At 32.2% G+C, this 18,263-nt stretch overlaps 1 protein-coding gene across 4 annotated transcripts in view; it reads right to left on the bottom strand.

Annotated features, from left to right (window-relative positions):
* Cblb (Cbl proto-oncogene B) overlaps nt 1-18,263 on the bottom strand; it is a 199,383-nt gene that overhangs the window by 89,760 nt on the left and 91,360 nt on the right. For all 4 annotated transcript variants that reach the window (XM_021735091.3, XM_021735092.3, XM_040270443.2 and 1 more), the window contains exon 4: nt 16,899-17,045. In XM_021735091.3, the coding sequence (XP_021590766.1) occupies nt 16,899-17,045 (147 nt within the window). The remainder of the gene's footprint in view (nt 1-16,898; nt 17,046-18,263) is intronic.

Raw genomic sequence — 18,263 nt, 5'->3', positions numbered from 1 at the left:
CAAACACACAAAAGCATGTATTTGGGTCAAAGTTATATGTATCATGATTTCTTGATTTATTTATACAAGGTTATTTAACTCTGAATCAATATTAAATTCTCCCTTTCTGTTTTTTTAAAAATATTTATAAGATTATGGGTATGCATAATAGTAGAAATCTTTTATTCATTACACAAGAATAATGTGTATTCACCATCTCAAAAGATTAAATTGGAAAATTATCAAGACATATCTAATCCTTCCCTGATGTTTTCTGCAGAGACAAAAATCTCATGTTATTTATTTTCCCATATGAATGCAATGATAAACCTAGCTTTTAAAAATAGTAATTATAATGGCTATCTCTTGGAAATATACATCTACTTATTAATTCATTTTCATTAATCAAAAAAATTTAATATGTAACATAGTATGTGTTTCAATAATTAAGGAAAGCACAGGATAGTAGTAGACAAAGGTCTCCCTCCCAACATACCCTCATATGAACATTTTCCAACACTTCCTACCCTCATCCCTCCAATGAAAATCAGTAAAGCCTGGTATGCTCTCCTTAGTAAGCTTACTTCTTTAGAATGGCAAATGCCTATTCCTGAATATATGAAATGAAGAAACAATTATATTTTAAAACATTTAAACTGTAGTTTACAAAATATGATTGTATAAGACCTAAGTGCACCCTCTTAAAATGTAGCCAACAATCAAACTACAGGTTTTTCCTTACCATTGTCTCCTGAGAAATAAAAGCCCTAAGCACAAGTGTTAATCCTGCCTGGCCCCACCATAGACCAAACCTCCCAAAGAAGTACACCACTAAATTACCACTTTTATATTAATGAATAACTATCTATAGCAGTGTTTGTGGAACTTCAGTGCACTTTCAAATTATTTGAAGGGCTTGTAAACAAAGTTTGCTGATCTCCCATCCAAATATTCTTCCCGCCTGGGTAGGGCTTGAAGATTTACAGTTTCAACAAGTTCCCAGGTAATGTTCACACTGCTGGATTGGGTAGCAACACTTTGAGGGACACCTATCTGCTGTATCTACTACTGTAGAAATACAAGATGCCAGCTCTATTCTTAAAAAGTATACACTTTGGGAGTAGAAATAAGATTTGTAGTCCTAAAAAATAGAGAGGGAGAATATATAAGAAGTGCTGGAATATGGATACACTAAGGGCTGGAGAAATTCCAGGAGTCTGTAGGAAATAGCATAAATAAAAGATGAGACAGGCTTATAATACTATGCTGTATTTGTAAGAAAGTTTAGGTTTGATGTACTGTTATATAAAAGAAAAAATATGAGTCTTAATACCTCAAAAGGCTCTTCTATATGTATGAAAAAAAAAAAAACAGGAAACCACAGAGAACTGAAGAGAGACACCACATCAGACGCCATTTAGAAGAAACACACGTCAGACTCTGATTAAGGTTAACAAAATGCTGCTGTTTTAAAAGAACAAGTAAGACTTTTAATAATACTAGAAAGCCACTGGTTTATAGTGAAGTGTAAATATGCAATTATGTCCAGCTTCATTACAGTGACCATGAAAGTACTGCCTAAGAGGCACGTTTTTCTTTTCCAAATTAAAGTTTCCAATACTCAACACACACAAAAGATATAACCATAGAGGGAAAAGAGTTGATCAAAGAACTACTTGGCTTCAGCAGAGCAAAGATAACTATCTCTTTTGTATGGAAAATAATTATTCTGTTTTGTGTTTAAAGTATAAAAAATAAATATACTGGAAAAATAAAAACCCTTGGTATTCGTTTTATGTATAAAATATAAAAGTGAAAAAAATGATTGAACAGACATCTTTGATGTGCTTCATAAAAATTATTATCATCTAATATTTTAGACATAAGTAAATCATAATACCAGGGGAACACCAAAGCACATTATATAAAATGTACAAACTTACATAATTTCTGTCACCATACCACCTTAGAACAATTAACAAAAAGGAAAGCTACTTGGGTAAATGAAACTTTATTACAGTTCCTTGTGATAAACCTAAGGCCCAAACAGGCATTATTTCAATGGAACCTTAATTAAGGGTGGTAACAAGGATTAAGAAGCTAGGCATTATGTAGCTAATTTATCAGACAAAAAGGTTTGTTCAAGAGATTCTCCTCCTTTGATCAGCCCAGTAAAACAGCCCTATGTAGGAGGTGAGGGGATTAAAGTGGGAGGCATTTTAAAGAATAAAAATAGAATACAAAGAGGTCTTTAAAAACAAACAAACAATAGATTGTTCTACAGCTACTGCATGCAAGACCTATACTTCCGAAATAGGATTTGAGGTGGCTACAACATTTTTCCAGAGTTGTACAGGGTGGGTGGGGCTGGGAGAGAATAAATTTTTTGCCCTTTTAAACACAATCGCAGCAACAAGCCTGTGGTGTTTCCTACTACCTCATCCTAGGAGATGAAGCTAGTGAGAGAAAAAGTTAATAGTAAATTGTTTTAAAAACATGTAGAAACTAAAGTAGTGGCAAAGTCCTAGGAAGAGAAACAAAGGGGAAGAGAAAGAAAAAGAATTGAAAAAAGTTAACAGGCCAATTAACTCTCACCAATTCAGACAACTTTAATCTGTTCTTGCCACTTACAATTACAAACCACATTAACTTCAAGCTGAATGAGTTTAAAGATACACTGAAAAGGATGAGTAACTGTCAGTCTGCAAGAAAAAGAACACAAATCAATGAGCAGCCAGCCACTTGTTCTAACAGTGTGATTTCAGGATTTTTAAATTTCCAATAAGTGAACAGGGGCTGGGACCTCCAGTTACTACATGGAAATCCTTTAATAACATTTGACATTATGTGAGTTAAAATGTCATCAGAGACAAAAATTTTATATATAAGGCTCTACTATAATTCTATTAGAAAATTACTCCTAATCTATCTGCCAAAAACCCAGAATAATTATCTTTAAAGGTCTTAAAACACATGGTAGGTAACCTTTCAGAGAAAATAAAAAAATAAGATCAATCAGATGCAGGAAAACAAAACTGAAAATGTGTCAGTGGGTCAACAGTAGACACACACTCAATCTTCCAGGACTGTCTCCTGCTGGGTAAAAGTGTAGAAAAGTCTGTCAAATAGTCTAGTTTGAAAATCCTGCAATTTTAAGATGTAAGTAAAAGGAATAAAAGAGTGTTAGGAAAATGATAACAAACAAAAAGATAAGACAGTTTTGTAAAACTTCTAATTTATAAAAAGCTATTGATTTTATTTGTAATGAAAGAGAGAGAGAGAAAGAGGTTAGGTATACTTTTGTTGTGAATAAGAATTTACACAGTACTTCTAGAAGGCAACAAGTTTGGAAACAAGTTTCAAAAATATACTCAGAAAGACTACTTCTACAGGGGTTTGCCTTCAGATATTCATGTCCAAAAAATATATAGCAGTACAAAACCTTACCCAAGAGCCTCTTCCATGAAAGAATATTTATAACAGCAAAAACTTAAAAAGAAGTAAGTTCATGAACAATAACAGAATATCACAGTGATAGAATATTTTACAATTGAAATTGTACTGAAAAATATTTTTCATGTAAAAGTTGTTCATGGCATATTATTAAATGAAATAGAATTTTCAAAATTATTCCTATATGTCCTATATGACTTAATATTCAAAGCTATTTCTGTGTCTAAAGAGATCTTCAAAAGTTAAAAGAATGCCAGTGGACAATGTAAGGAGTGCAAGTGACTTCTTTAACATTTTATCTCTCTGATTTGTTCATGGTTTTTAACATTTTGTTTTTCTACATGCTCTAATGAATCAAAAAACTACGCAAAGTATATTAAAATTTTAAAATGTATATTATGTAGCCATAGAAAGAATTACTGAAATATGTTAATATTTTCCTATCATATAGTTTTATATGTAAAAAATTTTTTAAAATTATAAACTACAAGAAATCACAAAATAATTGCTGCATATAAGACCAAAATTAAAAAAAAAATCTGCTTCTATGTAAGTCCAATATGTAACTAGAAAATAAATTTTTAAAAATTTTGGTTTTTACAATGTCATATTAAATGGGAATAAAGCTAACAGAAGAAGACCAAAGCTAAAACACAAACTCACACATGCACACATACATGCACAGAAATATAAGAGACATAAATAAAAAGATATTATGCTTTAGTAGATCGACAGGCTCAGTATTATAAATATGTCAATGCTGTTCAAGATGATTTATGGATTTAATATAACTTCAATCAAAAATCTCAGGATGTACTGTTATAGTAAGAATATACTAATTCTAAACTTTATAGTTAATGCTAAGAGCCAAGATTTAAAAAGACAAGCTTCAGTAATAATAATACCAACAAGCTTACCAACCCAAACTCTAAATTAATGAATATTGTGGCACTGACACCTGGATAGAAAGACAGATGAAACAAAACTGAAATTTTAGAACCAAATGCACCAATAACTAGAAACAATATGCCAATATCAATTACATATGAGCAGCAATGATGAAAAAATGTTGTTTTCAAAAAATTTTGCTGGGTCAAATGGATAAACCCTTCAAAGAAATTAATTCTTGACAACTACTTCCCACCATATTAAAGAAAAATTAATTTTCAACACATCTCACACCTAAATGCAAAAGGCAAAGCAATAAAGTTTTTTAGATGAAACATAAAAAAAAATCTGCATTTCTTTGGAGCAGGAAAAAAATTAAACAGGATCCCAAATATTCAAAGCATAAAGGAAAACATAAATTTAAAACCTCTATTAATGAGGTTATCATAAGCAAAATGAAAAACAAAGTCATATATTAAAATAAACTATTAACATACCTATAATCAATAAAAGATTCATATCTATAATGTATAAAAACTTCTAAAAACAAATAAGCAGAAACAAAATGAGTAATTTTCACACATATGCAATCAAAGGAAATCAAAATGTTCAATAAGCATACAAAGATGTGTTCCACTTCATAAGTTATTTCCCTGATGCAATGCATTGTCACTCTACTAAAATAAAATGACTTGTTTGAAAAAGGTGGATGACACTGTAAAGTGTTGAGAAAGATATGGAGCAACGGGAACCTTTAGGCAAATGAACAGGTATCAACAACAGCCCTGGAAAACAACTAAAGCTAAAACCATATTTATACTAGGAATCAGGACTTGTACTCATACATACACCCATCAGAAATTCACTAAATGCACTTAAAATGCACAAGAAATGTTTACTATTAATAATAATGCAAAAAGAGGAATAAGTCAGTGTCTGTCAATGATAGGATGAATAGCAATGGAACAAAGAGAATGAATAAAGTATTGTTACATGCTAACAGAGAGGAATTCCACAAACATAATAATCAAGGAAGCCAAATTTATCCTTAAGGTACATTTGTATAAATCTGTATAATTGGGGTATGGTTTCAACTATGCATGATTCCATTCTGCTCCAGTGAGAACACAGTGGGCAGCCGATGACTACACAGGACTTGCTAAGGGAAGATGAGGGCTTTTAAGCTGCAGGTGATATATTACCATCTTAATTAGGGAGAGTTTACATTGGCATGTTCGTTTTATGAAAATTTCTCACCTTGCATTTATTGTTTGTGGACTTTTCTCTATATGTTAAAATTTGAAAAATGTTACATTAAAAATCCAAGATTATAAAGGAAGAAATTTGGAGATGGACAAGTAAAAATAAAATCAAGACTATCAACACATTTTCTGATTGCTGATTTGTGCCTCTGTTAGTGGTGATGGTGGTGGGAGTTTAAAATCCGTTTTAGCTCAGGAACATATGCCATCTTGACTTAAAACATATCTATTAACCCATCTCACATTTTTAATTTTATGTTGAAATTTTCAGAAAATTCACCTTGATCAATAAAAACATATTCAGTGTCATCTTTAAATTGAGTATTATTTTGTTTAGAAGACAGAATATTCATAAGATATTTGATAAACTCTTGAGTTTTTCTTATGGATGTAAAACATTAGAACTGTGATTCCTAAATGTGCTGACATTTCATATATAGTTCTTACTTAAATTTATTTTTTATATGATGAATCTATTTCTTAAAGAATATGAAAATAGGTTCTTACCAAGCTATCACTGCCCTCGTCATTCATGCGAGAGATAAAGGTCATAATTTTATCATTAGAGACATTAGAAAAAAGGGAATACCATGGTTTCCCAGAAGTCTACAGAAAGCATACCAAAACCACTTTGATCAAATCATTGCCTTTTGAAAATTCATCATTGATAGAAAAGTACCATAGTTACCTACGATATTAATAATTAGATCTGACAATTCTTCCTCAGAAATGAAAATTACTGACTTTCATAGAGAAAAACACAGACATTGAGTATTTGTTATAGATTTCTTTGCCTTGCCAAAAAGTTCACAGCACTCTATGGTACAGACAGGCATTATTTTCTCTACACAGTGCAAAACTATCATTCTCATTTTCAATCTGAAACCTAAACTCAGAATCATAATTTTTATGAGACTACCAAAATAAGAAAAGCCTCATTTGCATTATTCTTTATATACTCAATAACTTCATTCGTATGATAATCTGCTTTCTAACTTCTGTTCTCACATACTAACCTTTAATCATAAAAATAAATTAACTATAGCCATAAAATTACTTTAGACCTAATTATATCTATTTTTGGACACTGGAAATATAGCTTATTTGCAGAAAAAAATAGGGAGAGAATTTGCAAACATAAAATTCATAAAAATGGGTTAAATTTACAGTTTTAATTTTATTACTTAGTAGATATTACTATAGAACAAGAGTAAGATTCTGGTCTTAGAACAAGAGATGTCTGTTCTTTTCTTTATGAAGCACAACTAGTCTTGATTGTATTATCTCTGAAAGTTTAGTAATGCTTGGTAAGTTCATGAGATACAATAGCTAATGGGTCATGCAAGATGTCTTTGATCCACTGCAGTCTGATTAAATGATATCACAAAATTTTGTACACTAAAATTAATAAGCTTTGGACAAGAGAGTATAAGAAAGGCTTTAAAATTTTCTCCCTTCTAACAATAAGAGCTCAGCTTTACAAACAAATAAAAAAGTTAATAATGAAACAAAATTCTTCATAAATCTCTCAATATAAGTTAACAAGCAATCAATGAATCAAGACTGCTAGAAGTATGAAGTAAATTGAGGCAAAAGAAAAAGAACTTCCAATAAGGCTTCCAAAGCTCTGACAGGAGAAACCAGGTACATGCCATGCATAATTAGATCCACCAAAAGCTTCTTTCAATAAGAGAAACTATTGATAATATTTTGAATAACTACTTTGTTATTAAAGAATATTAGTGCTATTCTTCAATAACAACATAAAAATAAAACTATAGAGGAAAAATAAGTCTATTTACTGTTTTACTCATTACTATTAAGTAACAAACAGTTTGTCTACCAGCAGGAAACCATTCTAAACCCTGCTTGCAAACTGACCACTGAGCCGATCACAGCTTAATGTATAATGGCAGAAGACACCAGGTCTCCCAGCAGAGCTAAAGGACTTTTTTATAGCAAGTGGTAGTCAGAATATCAGTTGTATCTTGAACTTTTTCCCTGAGCCTCATTCCTCCAAGATGGTGCCCAGAGCTGCTAAATTCTGCAAACACTGGGTTTTGTTACTGGAGTAGGACCTAGAAGTAAAGAAGCCCAAGTCTTTTCTGATGGGCAATAAGCAGATGTGCTCTCTCTCTGACCCAGAGAGAAATACTTCTACTAACACATAAGCAAATAAGCTCTGTGCTCCAAAGAGGGAAACTTTTTCTTGACCCTCCAAGATAGAAACACTTAGCAGAGAAGGCAGCAAGCATTCAGAGGGATTAAGAACCAGGACCTCTTTGAGTCCAGGGAACATCATTAAATATTTTGTAAGTAAATCAGTCTTTCTCTGAATATTTTCATATGGAGTCTCCTTAAAAAATATAATGTAATTTTACTGTAAACTAGCCTGAAATAAAACAACATTATAATGAAGTCATGAATCACTACAAAAAAAAAACATTTTAAAATTTTAGTAGGATTAAATGTTCAAAAAGTAAAAATGTAAAATAACATCTGAGAATAATCATATAAGTAGCTTAAAAACCTATCTTAATGAATTAATACAAAACTAATCAGCTGGCTAAAATTAAAATATATCAGCTGACTAGAATTAAAATATGAGAATATATGAAGTTTGGGTTTTGGTTTGACTTAAATATAGGCCTGCACAGGAATTTCTACTTTATACGTCAAAAACACATTTTAGGAACACAATTTTGGCAGTATTAGTGATTAGATTAATAATGGTCAGCATAATTATTTTTAACTCAGCAGAGCAACCCTCCTCCCCAAAAAGAAAAAAACCTGAAAAGAAAAAAGTCTCTATCTCTGTTTTCTCTATCTCTGTTTTCTTCCATAATCTTAAGGCCGTATACCCAATCTACTAATCAATATCACACACACTTATTTAGAAATACCTACTGTGCTAAAATAACTAAATGTTTTTTTAAGATGAAAAGGTAAAATAAGTAGATACACATAGTTAGATGTTAGAGAAAAGGTCTTTTTTTTTTTTTTATCATTAGAGACTTTAGAAACTTCAGAATAAGAAAAGATATCCTCAGATTCTACCCTTTGGTGAGTGACTGCTTGTCACTCACTGAAAGTCTGGGTAGGTGGACAAACAAAATAATCAACCTGCTCACTGAACAGCAAATCCAAAGCACTTATTCAGTGCGTATCAAAATCTCAGTAAGCCTACTCAGTACATACCAAGTCCCAATATACCTACTGTGCACACAGAAAAATCCAAAAGCAATATACACCCCAAATCAATACACCTAGTCAATGTTCAACAACAACCTAAACACTTACTCATGGAAACACAAATCCTACTAAAATGTTGTGTCATAAAAGAGTTTAGAATTTTAAAAAGAGAAGACAAATCAGATTATTAATGCCTCCTTACTACAGTTAGGTAAACTTTCATTTTTTTAAAACTAGTTTGATCCTTCACTACTATTAACTGATTGATCTCTCTCTTTAAATCGTATCTTCCTTTGGGTTCTTATAATGCCATATTCCCAAGATTTCTGTTCATACTTATCCAATGACTACTCCAAAATTCCTTAAATTCCTTTGGTACATATTTCATTCATCAGAATTCTTTAAGTGACTTTTCTTTTTATTCTCTCTATACCTTCTTTCCGATCTATATTAATTAGTCCAGTGATTTTAAGGGTCTTTCAGAGAGTATAAAATCACTTATCTGAGGGCAGGCAGATAATGGAAATGTGTGGCGATGCATGTAAGAAATGTAACAATGGAGAAGACACCTAGAGAGGACAGCTGGTACCACATGTAGCCAATCATTGCTCAATCTCAATTCTTACCTGCTGTTGCACACACAATTCTTACCTTTCACATTTCTTCCATAAAATTTAAAATAATGTTTTTGTAAAACCAACAATGTTTAAAAGTTTGCAAATCACTTTAAAAAATATTTAATATTGCATGAAGGAAAAGAAATCATTACACAGGTTATCAATCTATCAACATAAATGTACTGATAAATCTAAAGTCTCTCTCTGTTTTTTTCTATAACCTCAAGGCCGTATAGCCAATCTACTAATCAATATCTCCACGCACACTTATTTAGATATATAGAAGTGACCACAGGTCAAACGACCTGTTGCCAAATTGCTTCTTCCTGTTTTTCCTATCTCAATAAGTACTATCCAGCCTTTAAAATCACAGACTGAGGCTTCACACTGGACTCCAGGAACATCTTTTTAATAACCAAGTCCTATTAATTTTATCTTCATATCATTCTCAAATCCATGAACTTTAATTTAGCCACTATAATCTATGCCAGTCTCCTACTTTATTTCTCTTCTTAAGTATTAGTTTCTAAAGTATGTGACAGCCATAGACCCCAGGGGGTATACAGATGATCCTTTCCAGGACTAGAAGAAGAACTGAAATTCTATTTGCATGTTATATAATTTTTAAATTTTATTTTTTTTTATTTTTTTTATTTTTTTTGGATCTTTTTTTTTTTATTGGTTGTTCACAACATTACAAAGCTCTTGACATATCATATTTCATACGTTAGATTGAAGTGGGTTATGAACTCCCAATTTTACCCCAAATGCAGATTGCAGAATCACGTCGGTTATACATAATTTTTAAATTTTATATCATAGTATTTCCTTTATTTGTATTATGAACATTATTCTATATATTTTTACAGAGTAATAGATAGATATAAATATACATATGTACATATGCATACTGTGTGATTGAGAAGTCATAATTAGGAATTAATTAGGAACAGTCATAAATTAGGAATAAAGAGTATGATCAGGATTTGGTGACTACTACTCAAATTTATTATTCATAATACAGCAAGAGCAATCTATCTAATGTGCAAGTTTGACCACTTTCCTACTTAAAACCTAGCAATGGGTTTCAATTGTTCTTAGGGCTCCAAAGAACAGCGTTTTAAAATATAACTTAGCTTATGAAAAACAAAAGACAAAATGGCAAGAAAAGGAGAGGTTTTAAAGCATAGTAAAGGAGAAAGAGCCAGCAGTTTCACCTATGCTGATTCTTGAGATAGGGGAGACCCTATTACAGACTATAAACCACCACCCCTTATTTGAATTCTGTGCTTACCAAGAAATGTTCTGAGTATAATATTGTTCCATGTAAAATTTATCTACAGTGATGCAGGCATTCTCCTGTGCCTGACAGTGAAATAAATCTTTGTAAATGAATAAAATAAAATACAGATTGGTTTGCTGATTTAGTTAATTCATGTTCATTCTCTAAACATGCTCTTGGTTCTAGTAAAACCAAGTTTCAAAGATGAGAACCAGAAACTATATTTTAGTGAAGTAAATGTCACTTAAGCTATTCAGGGTAAAGAGGAGAAGAAAAAAGAAAAAAAGATAAAGAAGATTATCAAAGAGGAGAAGGAGGAGGAAGGGGATTCATTAATATAAACTTGAAGTTGCTGTATACCCTTGTTTTGAACTACAGCAGACACCATAATGATCCAGTTCCACTCAGGGCACTCCCCACTGGACACAATGAGAGGCTCCTTATTAATATATATAACCTACACAAAATTCTGACTTCTTCATAGAGGTCCAGAACTCCTCTGATAACCATAGTAAACAATTACTAGGAAATTAACTTACTCCCTGTGATATCTCTGAAATACTTTTTAATGGTAAAGAAGAGATTTTAAGTATTTATAATCTCTGTATACCCTGTCCTACCCAAACTAAATACAGACTGCTCATAATCATAAAATTATGGTTTGACATCTTCTTTCAATAAGCCTACAATAAGTTTGTAACTTTTGTTTAACTATTGACATAAAGATAATTTGACTTTTTTTTAAAATCAGTCAATAATGGGAGCCAGCTAAATAGCAGATATATTAACTAGAAAGGCTTTGAGTTTTATTTCAGTTATTTTTTCTTTCTTTCTGAAAAACCTGCTACATAGTTTCACTGTAAAAGTCCTTAAAGTCAATTGTAACTTTTCTTTTAATTAAAAATAAATATGTTGCCTTTTATTTAACCAGAGGGAAAACTCTTGTAGTTAATATGTGAGAAGAACAGATATCTTACTCATAGGAAAGAAAAAGAAATCATTTTCCCTTGTTTCTTATTAAAAGAGAAAGGAAAATACAGGAAACCCCAAGAAGGACCATACATACCACTTCCCCAGGAAATCAAAGGCAGAGGCAATACACTGAAGTATAAATAGATCACCCCCATAAGCAATATCATTTTTATCTTCAATTAACTTTTATACAGAAATATACATAATACCATAGTGCCTTTATTTTTTAACTTTTCATGCTTTTTGATTGCGTGGGAGTATGGAACTTCCATCATACTAAGTCAAATACTAATTATATTAAATTTATAATTAATAATAAATATATTCACAGCACTTATGGTAAGATCAAGATTTGAATTGGTTAATTACTGCATAAATAGACTGCTTTTTATGTGTCAAATAGTTTTATGGGCCTTATAAGTAGATTTCAGCCTTCTTAACCTCCATGGCAACCCTACATGGTAGGTATTGTCAGTATCCTGGTAGGTATTATAAATGGGGAAACAGATACAAGGAGAAACCACACAGCTTCCCTAAGTGACAAAGCTAGGAAGTGCTGCATTCAAAACCTGCATAAGGGTGCTCTGGCTCTAGAGCCTGCATGTACAAGCCGAACCATGCTGCCTCTCAGTGAGGCAAAGGAGCTGTCTTCTCATCTCTTGTCTCACACATACACAAGGCTCATGCACATCCTTCTACTTCTCAACTCAATTAAATGTACACTCATTCCTGAAAGTGTACATATGATACACTGCCATGAGACTTGAGAAACACAAATGTGAATAAATAAAGGTGAATTTTTGAAGCTTATGATATAATGCAAAATAAGATAACTGGACAAATAGCTTTAATAAAGTAAAAGAAGAGCTTACAGGAGTTTAAGAATGAGAAACTTTAATAATAATAGAGAGGGTCATGAGCAGGATGAACTTTGAGGGATTAGTAAAAGTTTTATTTGAGAGGTTATAAAATATTTACGTAGAAGAAACAATATGAGAAAAGACATAGAGACCAGTACCAAGAAGATATGGATGTACCAAGAAGAGTCAAATAAGCCAAATCAAGTGAATACTGGAACATAAGTAAAGGAAGAGAGAGCTCATAGCAAAAAAATACAGAATGTACTCATACATTCAATCAACAAGTACTAAGTGTCTGTAACAAATACAGCATCCAAAGGATTCATTCAATAACCATTTAAACAATATTAAAGATTATATTGAAAATAGAACTAGCATTTGTAAAAGCCTCAAGCACATAATTTGACATGTAATAACTTTAATAAATATCTGTTTTTACTAAATTTTGGACAAGAAGTCATTTAAGAGCCTCACCATGAAGAAAAAAAAATCCATGTAAGGAAACACAATAATATAAATGTATCTAAAATACAATAAGAATACAAAGAATGCAGTAACATTTAATATGTGCAAGGGTGTGGCTCAGTGAGAAAAAAAAGGCCTTTGACACTGAATTTGAAGAATTGTGTCAAAATTCTGGGATGGAAGGAAAGAAAGAAGAGGAAGAGGCATCTAAGGTATAGAACTACAAGAATTGCTGATAAATAGAACATGCAGTCTAGTCATTACATACTAAGAAAAGACATCATTCACCTATTCATCTAATTATTCTTGCAGTCTGTTAGCAATTATTAGTGACCACATTTTAGGAAATGTGACGGGACTAAAAAAATAGATATAATTAAGAGAGTCTCTACCTTCAAAGAAGCTTTTTCTAATTTGCTGGAAATTTCTCAATTGGGAAATGAAAGCATGTCAACAGTTCATTGTGATATAGCATGAGAGAGATGAGTCCAGGTACCTGGCAGCACAGTGTAGAGGTAACCACTTCAGATGAGGGCAGTCAGAGAAAACTTTAGATGTGGCAATACTGGGTAGGGCATGAGTGACCCAAGCAAGTGGGAAGAAAACAATGATACTGAGGTGTGTAAAAAGGGAAATATGCAAGAGGAAACAGGAGTGTTGAATAGTTTGCTTCTTTGCAGATAAGCTGAGTTCAAAGAGATGATGCCAGAAGAAAATATTCCTAAAGTTTATTATTTTAATAAGATTTTAGACTTTTTTTTCCAGAACCAATATTCATAGGAGCACTTTTAGCAAAAGACTGGACTGATTACCTCTTTTTCAATATAGTTCACTGATCTTAGAAGATCAACTGGATAGGCTGTACTGAAAATAGGAATACCAATCAGAAGGCTGTTGCAGTAATCCACAAGAGCCTGAAAACAAGAACTTTAAACTAAGTATATGGAGGAGAGGATACCTAAGAGAATACTGGAATTATAATTAATTCTTAATGAATTACAATTTTTATGACTAAATCTCTAATTGCTACCTATCTTGCTTAGAAAAATAATTGCCATCCAGAGTCCTACCTATTTATTTCCCTCCTTCCTTCCTCCCTTCCTTCCTTCTTTCCTTTCCTTCCTTCCTTCCTTCCTTCCACATCTTGTAATACACTTCATGAGCTGCATGCTTAAAAGTTTATGGATTATAAACTACCATTCCAAAATATAAAGATTCAGTTTGGTACTATCTTATTTTGTACAATTTAGTTACACACATTTATTTCATAATACCATTTTTCTTTTCCAATGTATTTCTATCATTTCCTCTTCAACAGACTAAAAAACCAAAATCAGAACAAAACTATTAAAATATTAAATAAAAATCCAGGCATGCCCAGTCAGTTTGCCATGACATTTATTTTATTTTTTTTTTAATTGATCTCTTTGGGGCTTCAAAGCAGGCAGAATCTCTTGGCTAATGGACTTGGGCCCTAAGCAGAGAGCTAAGCCTGCCATAATGTTAACAATTTTGGGAAGCACAGAAATAAAGCATTAGGCATATGGTTGTTTTTCTATTGCCTATTTTAATAAAGTATGAATCCTGAAATTCTCTTTATGAGTTCTATTAATATGATCAATAGTGTATTCTCAATTTTAATTCAATTTTAATGTTTCATTATTGACCCAGTTCCTTTTGGAAAATAAGGAACAATAAGAATCCTTAAGATAAAAGGTATTTTTTTAAAAGTCATAATATGTTTGGCTGTTTTTAGAACCAGCCTCTCAATGGTTCTGTTTTGAACACCATGCTGTTGTCCAGTTTAAAGGCAATGTCTAGGTTAAATGAAAGTGGCTCCCACAGCATCAACCACGTGCAGTGAGATCAATGTCAGGAATGCTTCTGCAGGAGAATCAGGTTAAGCGAAAACACAAACTGGTATTAAAGAATATAAAAGAATTCAGCCCTTGAAAGATTACACTATTCATTCATTTGCTCATTAATTCAATAAACTACTCTAAGACTACAAGGTGAAAATCTCTGGAGAATACAAAGAAAGTTTCTCCAATAATCTCATACAGTTATCATTGATTTGAATGACTATAGAAATATGTGTAAGTCTGGAAATGACTTGAAATTTGGCTCTCATCCTAAAAATAATGTTAAGGACAAATCATGTAGCTTTCTGGAGCCAGTGGGTTATGGAGACAAATGTAAGGATCTGGGATATAGGGGAGCATTTAACTGGTATTTCAAGAATCTCCCATTTGATGTAGTAGTGATTTCACTGATGTAGTATTTGAACAGAAATTTTAGTCCCTTGACATCTGTGGTTATAAATAAATGGAAATAAAGATGTCTCAAATGCATAATTCTCTGCAGGTTCCAGTGCCAACAAAGCAAACTCCTCTCTTGAAACATTTTAACAATCTTTCCATTTTTTACTGACCTTATGACAAGGAAACAATTTTATAACTCACCAAAAATTTCAGTTTTCAAAAAGAAATACCATGAACAGTTTGTCCTGTGTTTTTTCTTAAAATTTTAAGAGGAAGTTTACTTTGAAGGTTACCAACTGTTTGCATGAAGTTTACAGCACTGCAAAACCTTCATGTTCTTCCTCCACAACTCCCCAAGCCCAAGCTTTATATCAGTTGCAAACATTTAATTAGCATACTCCTGGCAATTTAATTCAGATGAAGCAATGAAGATGAGCCTTATCCTTTCTAATTCCTCATTGTGAATATATATAAGAACATTACAAATAGCTAGGTTTGTAGAACACACAGTATATGTGTGAATGGCAATAATGGCATTTCCCCCTTTACAGTCTAAAAATAGTTCAGAATACACTTTAATAAGAAGTAAAAAACAGACTTTAATAAGAAGTAAAAGACAGACAGAAATAGGCTGATAAGGCCTCTTCACACTTTAGCTTCAGATTTTAACCAATATTTTGAAGCCAATAAACTATGTATCTATTAAAATGCATATCAGCCAAGTACATTCTAGTCATGGTGCTAGCTAAGATAAGCATGACACATTGTAACAGGGGGGAAAAAAGAAAATCAGTGCTACAGTACATCAGTTTCAAAGCACTGAAACCATCCAATTTCACCAGTTACGGAATAAATCTAGACTCTTAAACAAAAGATAAAAACAATAATCTACATATAAGCCATAACTCTTCCCCTTTACTGTTCAGCCAAGCTTCAAGGATATTCTAAGGGTCCTCTATAGTTTAAGTGGACCTCTAAAAGTTTCCTATGGAAAATGTTTGCTTCCTGGTGCTTACTTCCTCATTATCTTACTAAGAAATTTCAGACAAAAATGTTCTAATCTTCATGTAAATTATTCTGACTTCAGATCTCCAATTTCTATTATTTACCAAACTCATCAGATTTTGAGTCTGAGAGTAACCATCTATTGGAAAAAATCTTTACCCAGCTACTTTGTGGTGTAATACAGCTTTGTGATAACACTACTTATTGATACATAATACTCTTTGTACAAAACTACAAAGACAGACTGAAATAGGCTGTTAAGGCCTCTTCACACTTTAGCTTCAGATCTTAACCAACTTCACCATCTCAAATCCTTCAGGAAGCAGTCCTTGATTTCTGCAATCACAGAGCAGCTGTTTCCTCCTGAATTGTCAGCACAATTTATTTATGTCATTTTTTAAAGCATATACTCTTCAACCTTCTATTTTGTATATGTGTCTTAGGTGTGTAATAAGTTATAAAAAGTTAAAAATTTCTCGTATGTAGAAACTGTCTTATACACCTCTTCTTCACAGAGTAAAAAGTAATTCAACAAATTCCCATAAAATACATAATGCTATCTGATATTTACTTTGAAATAATAAAAAATCATACAGAACCGTAGGAAAGGCTAGGTCACCCTTGAAAGATGGATCCAAATACTAAAAATGATTTCTACTTACTTGTCTCCGAAAAACTTTCTCCAGAATTCAGCAGCATCTGCTTTTGTGATACGAAAGTTATCTCCCTGAAACTGACCATTGGGAAAGATTGCTTTGATTTCTGCCAGCATGTGACTGAAGATAAGGGACAGTTTTGTAAGATTTCGTCTGTGGACATAAAAGGAAAAAAGGAAAAGAAAAATAAATACATATGCACATAAGTTTTAATGGGAATTTACTAAGTAAAATGATATATGTAGATATTTCTAGGTTTTGATGTTAGATCATAAATTTCAACTTACTATCATCCCTAAAAACAATGATCATAGAAAACACTGTACATGTAAATTCCTAACAGGATTTCACTTTATTATTTACCCATCTATTAACTTAACATCAACATAAACGATAATGGATTACATGATTTCCTGAGCACACAGTTAAATGGTAGAGATAAACACTTGAAATGAAGTCAAACACAAAATGCCAAACACAAAAGACAGAGTGACTATTTCTATCTGGGAAAGCAAGGGGGGAAACTGCCATTAAAAGAAAATCTAGGAAGACAGTAGTTGTGTGAAAGACGAAGAACTGGAGTGGAGAGAAAGGAATGTAAGTGAGGGAAGGAAAAGGTATTGTAGGCATTAGAAAAGCATATAAGAAGTACACAGTTAGGAAACAGAACTAAGCATTTTTATAACATCTATGTTTGCATGGCTAGAACAGAGAGTAACAGGAAGAATCTGATTTACACATGACATAAGGAGAAATCCAGATCAATGAGCAAAATTTTTATCAAATACACTTGACACTCCTACCCCCAAATCAGATTTTCTGATGATGGGCTTCACATTGTGCATATCTTTGAAGTTCCCAGTGCAGTACATTGACACATTAAATAATTCTACTATAAGAAATGGGGAGCCAAAATGGATGATGAAGTCTCTGTGTTAAATGGAAAAAGTTGTGATGATATGAAAAAAGAAATGATTTAGAAAAGAGGAAAATTTAAGGGTTGGAGATATAGCTCAGTTGGTAAAGTGCTTGCCTTGCATGCACAAGGCCCTGGGTTCAATCCCTAGCACCACCAAAAAAAAAAAAAAAAAAAAAAAAATCAAATAGAAAGGAGGGAGATTCAGAACAGTCACCTCTGTTCTAATTTCCATGTTTCTGGGGATTCTAATGATTTACATGCCTCCTGTTGAAAAATAATATTATTATCTGCAATGGTTCTTACTATTAAGTTTACAACATTAATTATATTGATCAACCCCAAACTGCTAGTGCTGGATAAAAGAGCAGCAAATGAAACACACACAAAAAAAACTAAAATTAAACCTTGGTTTTCTATATTTTTGTTTGTGCAGAATCACGAAAATCCAATAG

This window comes from Ictidomys tridecemlineatus, chromosome 3 (genome assembly GCF_052094955.1).
Source record: "Ictidomys tridecemlineatus isolate mIctTri1 chromosome 3, mIctTri1.hap1, whole genome shotgun sequence".
In the NCBI taxonomy this organism is placed as follows: domain Eukaryota; kingdom Metazoa; phylum Chordata; class Mammalia; order Rodentia; family Sciuridae; genus Ictidomys; species Ictidomys tridecemlineatus.
Note: the sequence above shows the minus strand (reverse complement) of the source record. Positions and strands in the feature narration are given on the sequence as shown.